At 41.7% G+C, this 13683-nt stretch overlaps 1 protein-coding gene across 1 annotated transcript; it reads right to left on the reverse strand.

The window, feature by feature from the left end:
• Positions 1–146: 146 nt before the first annotated feature.
• On the reverse strand, positions 147–6695 carry LOC106602583 (syntaxin-3). The gene is made up of 10 exons (XM_014195299.3): positions 6148–6695; positions 5439–5513; positions 5250–5349; positions 5001–5075; positions 4696–4766; positions 4420–4528; positions 3737–3810; positions 2754–2888; positions 2526–2636; positions 147–1947 (listed from the first exon to the last, which is right to left on the reverse strand). Exons 1-10 carry the CDS (start codon positions 6175–6177, stop codon positions 1870–1872), a joined length of 858 nt encoding a protein of 285 aa, XP_014050774.1. The 5' UTR covers positions 6178–6695; the 3' UTR covers positions 147–1869.
• Between the last annotated feature and the right edge of the window lie 6988 nt (positions 6696–13683).

A 13683-nucleotide genomic window follows, 5' to 3' on the forward strand; every position in this document is an offset into this window, starting at 1 on the left:
GGCAACAATTGGAGGATTTGGCCTGCCAATTAAACAATATACAGACGGCGAGAGATGTCAAAGGCAATTCGTTTTGTTTTATTCCTATTTTTCAAAGCAGTTTCAAGTAGTTGAATAATGAAAACTTACAAATAAAAACACTTGGCAAATGGCGATTATTTTTTATTTTTTGTCAAGAGAGGGGAAAAGCTACAAAACTGAAACCTGACCTTACATTTTGTTCAGATAAACATTTTCCATATAAATGCCTACAAAATCACTACACATGTATCTGACTGAAGACACAAACACACACAGACATATTGGCTATTCACTTGATACTGCTTGCTTGCATCACAACAAAAATACTATCCTATCTATTATTAGAGGGGGTAGAGAGCAATGGCTTATATAAATAAACCCTGCACTGCTGATGCTATGTATTGGTCATTGAGATGCTTTGAAGCCACCAGTCGGCCATATTGGCACTCCCTAGAAGGAGTAGTCCTCCATAGTATTTCAAAGACAAAATTACATGTATTTAAGTATTTTTTTTGTAGTGGGGACAGTAACATTAGTACTCTCCCCATTTAAAAAAATGTTTAGGCCACATAATATAATTTAAAAGTATGCATTAAAGCGTCTGTAATAGAATAAACGTGTCAAAACGAATGTAGACATTAACAAATGCATTTCTATAGCTTCCAAAATCTTTTAACCATCGAGGGGGATTACCAAGATGGCTGCAGGGTGGCTTCAATACAGGGTTTATACACATACAGTCATCCAGGGTTTATACACATCATTTGTAGAGAGAGCGCATGTGACAGTTTTATGACACAGGCATGCTCCCTGGTGGTACATGCATCAACACACATGTAGGATAAAAATGACATGAGTGCAATATTAAGCAATAACTTCAACACACAATAATAACATAAAAAGGTGCCATTTTGGGGTCATGTTGATTACTAGCTGACAATAGGGCAGTGAATCATCGTTTTATCATATTTTGTTTACCAATATCTTTAGGTTACTTGACATGATTACAGTGTTATCGTTGACCTGTCTTGGCTTAGATTATTAAGGAGCCACACTACCAAAGCTAATTGACACAAATCCTTGAAGTGGGAAAAGGAGCTGTGGGGAGAAGCATGCCTGAAAAGAGGAACGAGAGAGAGAGGGGAAAAAAGAGAGAGTGTGGGTGTGTGTGTGTGTGAGAGAGAGAAAGACAGAGAAAAAGACGAAAGGAAAGAGGGAGAGAGAAGACGAAAGACAATGTAGGGTGGAAAGCCTTAAGCCGGACTGAAGTGCATCTCCTCTGAGTAGCGCTGTATGCGTCTCTTGACAGACAGTGACCACTGTTGATCCATCCACCCAGGTTAGACTGGGGGTAATCTGGGACACTCTTCTTCAACTTCCCCTGAGGCCAGAGTCATAAGTAATTATCACGTTAAGAGGCCAATAATAAAGCCTAAGTCTACATCCCAAATGGCACCCTATTCCCTATATACTACAAGGGGAATAGGGTGCCATGTGGGACACAGACTAAGAATAACCTGGATCTAACGTTATCTAATCTGGTCCCGTATTCATAAAGCATCTCAGAGTAGGAGTGCTGATCTAGGATCCTGCCCCGCCTGTCCATGTGATCTAAAAGGTTCAACTGATCCCAGATCTGCACTCATACTCTGAAAGGCTTTATAAATCCAGGCCCTGATCAAACTTGGAAATCCACACATTTGGCTTGACAGGGACAGGAATGGCGTTTGCAAGAGTACAAAGAGATCTGTGACCAGGGTAACATCCTTCTGGATCAATACATGATTTAAACGTTTAAGTTTTGAACACCTCTCAGTTTCACAACAAGTTTTCCCCGGACGGTATTTCCTATTTGATAAAGCTGTAGAGGAAGGACCCTCCGATGACACAGAGAATGACACAGCAACACATGATCATCATCTGCTTCTAAAGGGCGGAAGACGGAAAGAAAGAGGCAAAGAAAGACAGAGGATACGAGAGAGCAAGAGGACACAGAGGAGTAAGAGGAGGAATAAATATAAAGAAACAATGAAGGGAAGGGAGAGAAGAAAGAGAACAAGAAAAAACTCAGAAAAACAAAAGGGAAGATTGACCTGACCGTAGAGAGAAATCATAACCCACAATAAATATTTAGAGACTCAATGTGCCATTGCAAGTTCAGAAGTTTTTAAGAGATTCTTTGCATGAGTGAGAATGCTGAACCCCCTGTAGCAAGACAGTAGATTTAGTGTATGTCCCAAATGGCACCCTTTTCCCTGTATAGTGCAGTACTTTCAAAAGCAATGCACTATGAAGGTAACAGGGTGCCATTTGGGACGAAGCCAATGTATCCCTTCTCCTGTATGGACCAAGGTGATAGATAATAGGTCTAGTGTCCGGACTGAAGTGGACCTATAAACAGGACGTTGCAGCCGTATAAATAGAATCACCTACTTTGGCATCATCGACCTGAATGGGGACGGCCATTCTACTCATTCTAATTCTATGGTTTCAGCCCCACTCACCCTACGGGCCTCCTGCTGAAATTTGGCTGCTTTCTTGGTGTCGGCAACAGCCCGCTCTACGAAGCCCACCGATTGGTCCATGTTGCTCTCAATCTTGTCAATCATACCGCCCTTTGAAGGGAGTGAGCGGAGTGTTGGGAGAGTCACACAAACAGCGGTCAAAAGCAGTGCACTACGTAGGGAATAGGGTGCCATTTGGGATGCACCCTAAAAGGTGTGAAGGGTTACCTGGTTCTCCACCAGCATAGCAATGTCCACGAACATGTCATGAAGCTCTTTGATGCTGCTCTCCAGCCTCACAATATCTTTATGCCGCGCCTCGATCTCATTCAACGCCTGCTTCGATATACCCGACTCCATGATCTACAAAACACATAAGAGAGGATATACACAATGGTTTAACACCCACACATAAGAGAGGATATACACAATGGTTTAACACCCACACTAGGAGAGGATATACACAACGGTTTAACACCCACACTAGGAGAGGATATACAGAATGGTTTAACACCCACACTAGGAGAGGATATACACAACGGTTTAACACCCACACTAGGAGAGGATATACACAACGGTTTAACACCCACACTAGGAGAGGATATACAGAATGGTTTAACACCCACACTAGGAGAGGATATACACAACGGTTTAACACCCACACTAGGAGAGGATATACACAACGGTTTAACACCCACACTAGGAGAGGATATACACAACGGTTTAACACCCACACTAGGAGAGGATATACACAATGGTTTAACACCCACACTAGGAGAGGATATACACAACGGTTAAACACCCACACTAGAAGAGGATATACACAACGGTTTAACACCCACACTAGGAGAGGATATACACAACGGTTTAACACCCACACTAGGAGAGGATATACACAATGGTTTAACACCCACACTAGGAGAGGATATACACAACGGTTTAACACCCACACTAGGAGAGGATATACACAACGGTTTAACACCCACACTAGGAGAGGATATAGACAACGGTTGAACACCCACACATAGGAGAGGATATACAGGATGCTTTAACACACATACTCACAAGCATTCTTGCTTGTACAGACTCACTCACAAGCATTCTCGCTTGTACACATACACACTCACAAGCATTCTCGCTCGTACACACACACATACACAAACACAAACATTCTCGCTTGTACACATACGCACGCACACACACAGAATTACCCCTGCGGTGAAGACGGCTGCGTTCCCTCCTTCCAACATCTCCTCCAGCTCCTCGTCGGTCGTTGTTTTTCCCGCTGTGGAGTGGAGAGTTCACAGAAAGGGGTTAATAACATGTATGAAAGGCTTAATAACAAGTTAATAACATACAACAGGCCCGTAATGCTGGCATAGACTATACTAATACATAGACTATACTAATACATAGACTATACTAATACATAGACTACTAATACATAGACTACTAATACATAGACTATACTAATACATAGACTATACTAATACATAGACTATACTAATACACGCCATCAACAGCAGATCTGGGTTTCAAATACTTTATCTGTGTCTGAGCTTGCCTGGCTTAATAAAACAGAAAAGAAAAGGAACAAAACTGCAACCCTGCCCAACTCCAGGCAGATTCAAGCAAACACTCAAAGTATTTGAAAGGATTTTCCAAGTATTTGAACTGGTAAAGAGCATTGTATTGGTTTGAGTCTGTCTGTGGTAGGTTGAAACATACACTCCCGTCTACGACTTAATGCAACTTGGGCCTGCATTTTTTCCTGACAATTGACTTTTCCAGGAACAAAAAACCCTGGCCCGAGTTATACCAGGTATCTTGTCTATACTACTGGTTATGACATGGTTATCACATGGTTATGAAGGTTCATAGACGTCAGACTCACTGATCTCCAGCTGCCGGGCGATGCGGCCTTTGCTCTTGTCTCTAAAATCCGTCTGAGCCTCGTTGTACTTGGTCATCACCTCCACAAACTTCTTGGCCAGGATGGCATGCTGGGAAAAGGTGGAGGTGGGTACAGAGGTTGTTATGGTAACCAGTGGGGATGGAACCCAAGTCTCCAACCCCGGTCTCCAACAGGAAAAACGACGGGGACATGATTGACGTGCAAACCGATAGAGTTAAGGGTATGGTTGAGGTTAGTTCGTTTTTTAAGGGTTACCTGGGACTTCCGAATCCTCGTGTCTGCTGACGACCGTTCCTCTGTGTTTGTCTCAAGTTGCTTCTCGATACCTGCCAGGGATGGGAACATGCAACCGTTACCGTGACTACGGCCATCGACAACAACACAAAATGACCATGGCATTGGAGTCCATGGCATTCAAAAACATTTTATCTTGACAGGAAAACTAAGTTTATACAATTTGATGACTGTTGTGCTGGTCATCAGAAAAAACGGTTGGTCATCAGAAAGACTGTGGGTAAGATATGGTGCGTCTAATATTTAAAGGGTCAAGAAGGACTGACTCTTTAGTTTGTTGCGAGCGGTGCCGGCTGCTTTCTTGATGTCGTTGGTGACTGCCTCCAAATCATCCTGCGTCTCTGGTGAGCACAGAGAAAGGGAGAAAAAAGAGCGATTGTAACATAGAAGTATCAATAAGCCACAAAGATGAACAATATGGAATGGAAAGAAAGTGGGTGAGATAACGAAGAGAGAGAGAGAGAGAGAGAGAGAGAGGGGGCAGAGACAGAGTGGGATTGAATGATGATGTTTACTCTGCTCTGACGTAGGGGCGGAGAGGATGGTAGAGTACAGCTTCTTTGCTTGCGCCACACTCTCATCTATCTTATCGATGCTGCCGCGAATCTCCTCAATCTGAGACCGAGACAGGCAATGATGACACACTGGTGAACACACGCGCACGCAAATACACACACAAACATCAGGAGTATGGTCAGAAATACCTGGGCGAAGAAGTCATCCATAAAGGCTTGGTTCTCCACTGGAATCTCCACATCGTCCCCAGCCACATCACTTTTCTGTTGACACACACACACACACACACACACACACACACAGTTGTTGTGGTGGTGTGTTTGTGGTGAGATAATTACACTCACCGGCTTTTTAGCGGTTCTTACATCAGTGAAACAATGTGTTTTGAAGCCACTATAAAGTAAATTTTTTAACCAGACACAATAAGGATTGCAGCGCACACAAGCTACAATGAATAGCCTACATCGATGACATTGAGATCTTGGATGAGGTGCAGGAAATTAGGAGAAAACAATCCTTCTCTGTACCCACCCCCCTCCATTTGTAACGCACCACCAATAAACAAGTGTACAGCCTGAATATCATCACACCCCAATTAGGCCTACCTACTTCCTAGAATAAATGAATGCTCTAATGTTTATTAGCCCAATGTTCAACTAGGCTATTTCTATTTCCGCTTTTCTAGGCCTGAAAATGGGATCAAACAGTTGTTCTAATGTTATGGCCAAACCGCTCATCCGGACCATCCGCATCTAGTGCGCAAAGACAAACGAGTAAATCTGATACGTCCCCCATCCCTATTATATAATTATATATGATTAGCAACGGTTATATGTTGAGCTAATAGCAAGCAAGGCTATGAAAACATGAACAAGTGTATAAAAAGACGTAGCTTACCGCCTTCAACTGTTCCAATCGGTCCTTCATCTTCAAAACTGTGTTGTCACTGTCACAATCTCTAAACTATCAAAAAAGCGATATTCTAATCTACAACCACTAATTAAAAGGTTACCAAATTAGACCATTACAATTTAATAGCCTACTGATTCATCCAGTGATTTGGCCGAAAATACGTTTCGAAGTTAGTTGTAAAAAGATTTAGTAGGCTAAATGGCCATTAGAATATGGTCATCAAATAAAAAAAGAACAATCTTTTTTTTTTTTTACAAAATGTCTGTTCAATATGGCTGTAGCAGCGTCTCCAACCTGTAGTTTTACTAAGCCTATCCTCTCAAGGAGGATTAGAGCAACAGTTGTGTAGAGGGCAATTAATCTCTCTCTCTCTCTCTCTCTCTCTCTCTCTCTCTCTCTCTCATCAATAGCATGCGTAAAAAAGGATGCAAAGTAAATATCACACATGATCTCTGTTTTGGGCAGACTACTCAAACAGGGCACTGAATGGAAAGGTAATAGGTTAAATTCTAAATCTGTAAAGTCAACCCAGTGGGTTGTCCATCTATAAATGAGAAGAGGCTGCATTTGTATTGTTATTTCTTGACCCCCATCTGCTTTCTAAATATAGCTAAATAAGGCCAGGTCAACAAAATAAAGTAATGCAATGATTATTGATTCATTAAGATATTTAGTATTCCTTTTTTTATATTTTCGAATCAAAAAATGCATAATGTTTCATAGTACAAACACGTGAAGCAGCATTTTTATCGACACCATTCCTCCTGAAAATACATTATATAGGTCCTATCTAGACCTATAAATACAATAGGTCTAGATAGGATTCTCAAATGCAATGTGTCTAGAAGTTTCTAACACTATCAGTTGCTTCGTTAAATCTTACTTTGGGCTCAATGGGACTCTTGCCTAAATAAGGTTAAATAACTAAGAGAACATGGGTCTGTCTGTAAGCTAAAACCTTAGAGAAGTCTGAATTTACCTCAGCAGATGTAAAGTCCAAGTCTTCCTTGAAGAAGTTTATACCAGGTAGAATGGCAAGAACATGGGAGAAAGACCTTGACCTTCCCAGAGACCCGCTTAGGTTCTAAACAAACATGGGAAGAACAAGGGAGAGATTAGAAGGAGGGATATGAGAGAGAGAGGCTCCGTCCATATACTCTCAGGGCTGGTTTCCCACCAACATGAAAAAATACTACACTACACACTGTAATATCCCTCGACCATATGTAGTACTTACTATAGAATGTTGCAGTAAACTGTAGAATACTATAGTAAATACTACAGTATTATCCACACAAACACTATAGTCTGCAAAAGCACTCCATTTTTAAAAAACTATAGTAAATACTACAGTATCTTATTTGCATATACCCTGCCCATTCCCCATATCGCAATTTGTTCCACCCATAAGTGAGACACCTACATGCAAAGTAAAGACCATATACTGAGTTCCTTACAGGTTATAGAAAAGACCAGAAGCGCCGGGGTCTGTTCAGACCCCAGTCCTACCTACAGGTTATGGAAAACTAGCTCTTAGTATTTCTCCAGTAGGTTTCCTGAAGGAGAAAGCCTTGAATTCTATATCAAAGACAATAAAACAAATAGTACAGTCATATCCACAAAAACACTACAGTCTACTACAACCCGCAAAAACACAACATTAATTACTATAGTATTTACATTTACATTTTAGTAATTGAGCAGACGCTCTTATCCAAAACGACTTACAGGAGCAATTAGGGTTAAGTGCCTTGCTCAAGGGCACATCGACAGATTTGACTACAGTTATATTTTACTACAGTATTTATACTATAATTAACTGTAAATAAAACAGTATACAGTACTACAGTAAATACTATAGTAAAGTCAGCAAAAACACTACAGTGAATACTATAGTATTTATATGTATACTATACTATATATTTTTTGATGGGGGCAGACACAGAACTTTACATGGAGATTCTCATTTGAACATCCTTTTCAGTCCAGGACTAGGCTTAATCTGGGTCAGAGTATCTGGCCCTCAAAATATATATTCTGTTGAAAGAATCTACATCAGTCACTGTGGTGTTAAGATGATGAGGGCAGGCTACTGTACCGGTGGAGTTTAGGCCATTGAGCACCATGGCAGACGCCCCGAGTAGCATCATGGCCAGAATGGGTAGGACCTTCATCATGGGATCTTCACTTCTCTTCAGCTGTTGGGAAAATATCAAAGTTATTATATGATTTTTTAAAAGGAGACCGGAGTTACAATCTGTGGGGGCACGCGACCGGCACTCTCCGAGACAATGAGAAATACAGAGAACACGGAGACAAATGAGAAAGCGGTGGAATAACGTTGGAAAGAGGTGCATTTTCTCATTACAGAATCAAATATTTGGGTTTTACCCTGGTGTGTGTAAATGTCAGCGTCTTTTTCCTCTATTCTTGCTTCTTTTCCTTGCCTCAGATGCTCTCTTTCACTCAGCTCTGCCTCATATACCTATTCAATACCTCCATCCTAATCTCCCATGTATTTCCTCTTTTCTGATGTGTCAACCTCTTACACATAAAAGGTTGCAAACCCTCTGGGTTTGTCTTGACAGTATGTGCAATCCCTGGGTAAAGTTGCAGCCTAATATATTGTCACCCTTCACTCAAGTAATTTTTTTTACTTCTCCTGTTGAACAACGATATTCCAAGTAGAACTACAGTAATGTATGACCAAATTAAGCATTCAAAGAAAATAACACCCTCCCTACAACCAAACATGCGAGAGTTTTTTGATAATACTGTGAGGCTGCTTTGCTGCCTCTGGTACTGGGGGCCTTGAACATGTGCAAGGCATCATGAAATCAGCAGCTTATCAAGGAGTTTTGGAGTGCAGTGTTCAACCCAGATTCCAAAAATGAGGTCTCTGTCGAAGGTCATGGGTATCCAGCAGGACAACAACCCCAAGAACACAAAGAAGAACCCAGGAATGGCTCAAGAAGAAACACTGGACTGGGGTGACCAGCAATGAGTCCAGATCTGAGTCCCGTCGAAACCCTAAGGCGAGATCTGAAAACAACAGTTGGTCATAAGGCAACCATCAAACATTGAAGAATTGGGAGCAATTTACAGCTGAAGAGTGGGCAAAGTTGCCAGTAGAAAGGTACAGCAAGCTCCTTGAGGGCTGCAATAAGCGGCAGTTATGCTGACCAAATGCTGTGCAACCAAGTACTAGTACTGGGTGCTAATAATTTTGTCAATAGTTTTATTTTCTAAAATGTTATTTGGTTCTGCAATGTGGAAATTCACATAACCAGGTGTGGAGTTATTTTCAATTTCAATTTATTTTAGGCAGAATTATGAATTATTTAAGAAAAGTGCAAGGGTACCAATATATTAGTCCACAAAATGTACATTCTGTCTGCTGGTTGTTTCTCAAGAGAACAACTTGTCAAGACAACTTTTCATGATAGAACACAACATGTGGAGAAAAATACCTATAGTGCCTTCAGAAAGTATTCACATCCCTTGACTTTTTCCACATTTTGTTGTGTTACAGCCTGAATTTAAAATGGATTCAACTGAGATTGTGTCATTGGCCTACACACAATACCCGATAATGTCAACACGGAATTACAAATTCATTAAAAAGGAAAAGCTGAAATGTCTTGAGTCAGTAAGTTTTCAACGCCATTGTTGTAATAAGCTGAGTAAAAATGTGCTTAACATGTTACATTACATGGACTCACTCTGTGTGCAATAATAGTGTTTAACATGATTTTTGAATGACTACCTCATCTCTGTACTCCACACATACAATTATCTGTAAGGTCCCTCAGTAGAGCAATGAATTTCAAACACAGATTCAACCGAAAAGACCATTGAGGTTTTCCAATGCCTCGTAAAGGGCACCTATTGGTAGATCGGTAAAAAAAAGCAAAAAAAGCAGACATTGAATATATCCCTTTGAGCGTGGTGAAGTTCACTGGAGGCTGCTGAGGGGAGGAAGGCTCATAATAATGTCTGAATGGAGCCACATAGAATGGCATCAAACACATGCCTGATGCATTTGATACCATTCCACAGATTCCGCTCCAACCATTATCACAAGCCCGTCCTCCCCAATTAACGTGCCACCAACCTCCTGTGGTGAAGTTAATAATTACACTTTGGATGGTGTATCAATACACTCAGTCACTACAAAGATACAGGCATCCTTCCTAACAGGTCCCGGAGAGGAAGGATATCACTCAGGGATTTCACCATAAGGCCAATGGTGACTTTAAAACAGTTACAGAGTTGAATGTCTGTGATAGGAGAAATCTGAGGATGGCTCAACATTGTAGTTACTCAAATCAAATCAAATGTATTTATATAGCCCTTCTAAAATCAGCTGATATCTCAAAGTGCTGTACAGAAACCCAACCTAAAACCCCAAACAGCAAGCAATGCAGGTGTAGAAGCACGGTGGCTAGGAAAAACTCCCTAGAAAGCCCAAAACCTAGGAAGAAACCTAGAGAGGAACCAGGCTATGAGGGGTGGCCAGTCCTCTTCTGGCTGTGCCGGGTGGAGATTATAACAGAACATGGCCAAGATGTTCAAATGTTCATAAATTACCAGAATGGTCAAATAATAATCACAGTGGTTGTCGAGGGTGCAACAGGTCAGCACCTCAAGAGTAAATGTCAGTTGGCTTTTCATAGCTGATAATTGAGAGTATCTCTACCGCTCCTGCTGTCTCTATAGAGATGAAAACAGCAGGTCTGGGACAGGTAGCACGTCCGGTGAACAGGGCAGGGTTCCATAGCCGCAGGCAGAACAGTTGAAACTGGAGCAGCAGCACGGCCAGGTACCCTGGGGACAGCAAGGAGTCATCATGCCAGGTAGTCCTGAGGCATGGTCCTAGGGCTCAGGTCCTCCGAGAGAGAGAAAGAAAGAGAGAAAGAGAATTAGAGAGAGCATACTTAAATTCACACAGGACACCGGATAAGACAGGAGAAATACTCCAGATATAACAGACTGACGCTAGCCCCCCGACACAAACTACTGTAGCATAAATACTGGCGGCTGAGACAGGAGGGGTCAGGAGACACTGTGGCCCCATCCGATGATACCCCCGGACAGGGCCAAACAGGCAGGATATAACCCCACCCACTTTGCCAAAGCACAGCCCCCACACCACTAGAGGGACATCTTCAACTACCAACTTACCATCCTGAGACAAGGCCGACTATAGCCCACAAAGATCTCCGCCATGGCACAACCCAAGGGGGGGCGCCAACCCAGACAGGAAGACCACGTCAGTGACTCAACCCACTCAAGTGACGCACCCCTCCCAGGGACGGCATGGAAGAGCACCAGTGACTCAGCCCCCGTAATAGGGGTAGAGGCAGAGAATCCCAGTGGAAAGAGGGGGAACCGGCCAGGCAGACAGCAAGGGCGGTTCTTTGCTCCAGTGCCTTTCCGTTCACCTTCACACTCCTGGGCCAGACTACACTCAATCATAGGACCTACTGAAGAGATGAGTCTTCAATAAAGACTTAAAGGTTGAGACCGAGTCTGCGTCTCTCACATGAGTAGGCAGACCATTCCATAAAAATGGAGCTCTACAGGACAGGAGAAAGCCCTGCCTCCAGCTGTTTCCTTATACATTCTAGGGACAATTAGGAGGCCTGCGTCTTGTGACCATAGCGTACGTGTAGGTATGTACGGCAGGACCAAATCGTAAAGATAGGTAGGAGCAAGCCCATATAATGCTTTGTAGGTTAGCAGTAAAACCTTGAAATCAGCCCTTGCCTTAACAGGAAGCCAGTGTAGGGAGGCTAGCACTGGAGTAATATGATCAAATTTTTTGGTTCTAGTCAGGATTCTAGCAGCCGTATTTAGCACTAACTGAAGTTCATTTAGTGCTTTATCCGGGTAGCCGGAAAGTAGAGCATTGCAGTAGTCTAACCTAGAAGTGACAAAAGCATGGATTCATTTTTCTGCATCATTTTTGGACAGAAAATGTCTGATTTTTGCAATGTTACGTAGATGGAAAAAAGCCGTCCTTGAAAGAGTCTTGATATGTTCGTCAAAAGAGAGATCAGGGTCCAGAGTAACGCCGAGGTCCTTCATAGATTTATTTGAGACGACTGTACAACAATCAAGATTAATTGTCAGATTCAACAGATCTCTTTGTTTCTTGGGACCTAAAACAAGCATCTCTGTTATGTCTGAGTTTAAAAGTAGGACGTTTTCAGCCATCCACTTCCTTATGTCTGAAACACAGGCTTCCAGCGAGGGCAATTTTGGGGCTTCACCATGTTTCATCGAAATGTACAGCTGTGTGTCATTTGCATAGCAGTGAAAGTTAACATTGTTTTTGAATGACTCCACAATACTAACCTAAATGACAGTGAAAAGAAGGAAGAATGCACAGAATAAAAATATTCCAAAACATGCATCCTTTTGCAAGGCATTAAATTAAAATAGGAAAAAAAATGTGGAAAAGAAATTAACTTTATTTTCCTAAATACAAAGCGTTATGTTTGGGGCAAATCCAACACATCACTTAGTACCACTTCATATTTTCAAGCATTGTCATCGGCAAGGACTAGAGTTGTTTTTAGGATAAAACTAAATGGAATAGACCTAAGCACAGGCAAAATCCTAGAGGAAAACCTGGTTGTCTGCTTTCCGACAGACACTGGGAGACAAATTCACCTTTCAGCAGGGCAATAACCTAAAAAACAAGGCCAAATATACACTGGTTGCGTACCAAGACGACATTGAATGTTCTTGAGTGCCCTAGTTAGCTGACTTAAATCCACTTAATTCTATGTCAAGACCTAAAAATGGCTGTTTAGGAATGATCAACAACCAACTTGACAGAGATTGAAGAATTTAAATAATAAATGTGCAAATATTGTACAATCCAGGTGTGCAAAGCTCTTAGAGACTTACCCAGAAAAACTCACAGCTGTAATCACTGCCAAAGGTGATTCTAACATGTATTGAGTCAGGGGTGTGAATACTTGCTACATTTTGTATATATTGTTTTATAAATAAAAAAAGTGTCACTTTGTAATTACAGGGTATTGTTTTTTTTATTGAACCTTTATTTAACTAGGCAAGTCAGTTAAGAACAAATTCTTATTTTCAATGACGGCACACATCGGCCAAACCCTTGACGCTGGGCCAATTGTGCGCCGTCCTATGGGACTCCCAAACATTGCCGGTTGTGATACAGGGATGCGTGTAGATGGGTGACAATTTTTTGTTGTTGATTTAATCAATTTTCAATTCAGGCTGCCACACAACATGTGGAATAAGTCAAGGTGTACGAAAACTTTCTGAAGGCACTGTACAAATGGATTATTGTATTTACTATACAACTGTTGTGGAACTTGGACATTTTCATTCCCCGTCAACCACACCACAGCCACCTCTGTAGAATAAAATGCTGTCAAACATCAATCAGGTAGACCCGAAGCAAGTGAAATGTAATTTTTGCTAAATTCCAGTCACACACCGATTCTGTTCACATGAATTGACACAGCAGCTAGA

This window comes from Salmo salar, chromosome 04, assembly GCF_965601325.2.
Source record: "Salmo salar chromosome 04, fSalSal1, whole genome shotgun sequence".
Classification (NCBI taxonomy): domain Eukaryota; kingdom Metazoa; phylum Chordata; class Actinopteri; order Salmoniformes; family Salmonidae; genus Salmo; species Salmo salar.

Bases quoted from the DNA above. Each gene is read 5' to 3' on its own strand.
- LOC106602583 (XM_014195299.3), bottom strand. From the start codon at position 6,177: ATGAAGGACCGATTGGAACAGTTGAAGGCG. The intron at 5,514-6,147 runs GTAAGCTACGTC...GTGTGTCAACAG, and splicing joins GATTGGAACAGTTGAAGGCG to AAAAGTGATGTGGCTGGGGA. The intron at 2,637-2,753 runs GTAACCCTTCAC...CTCCCTTCAAAG, and splicing joins CTATGCTGGTGGAGAACCAG to GGCGGTATGATTGACAAGAT.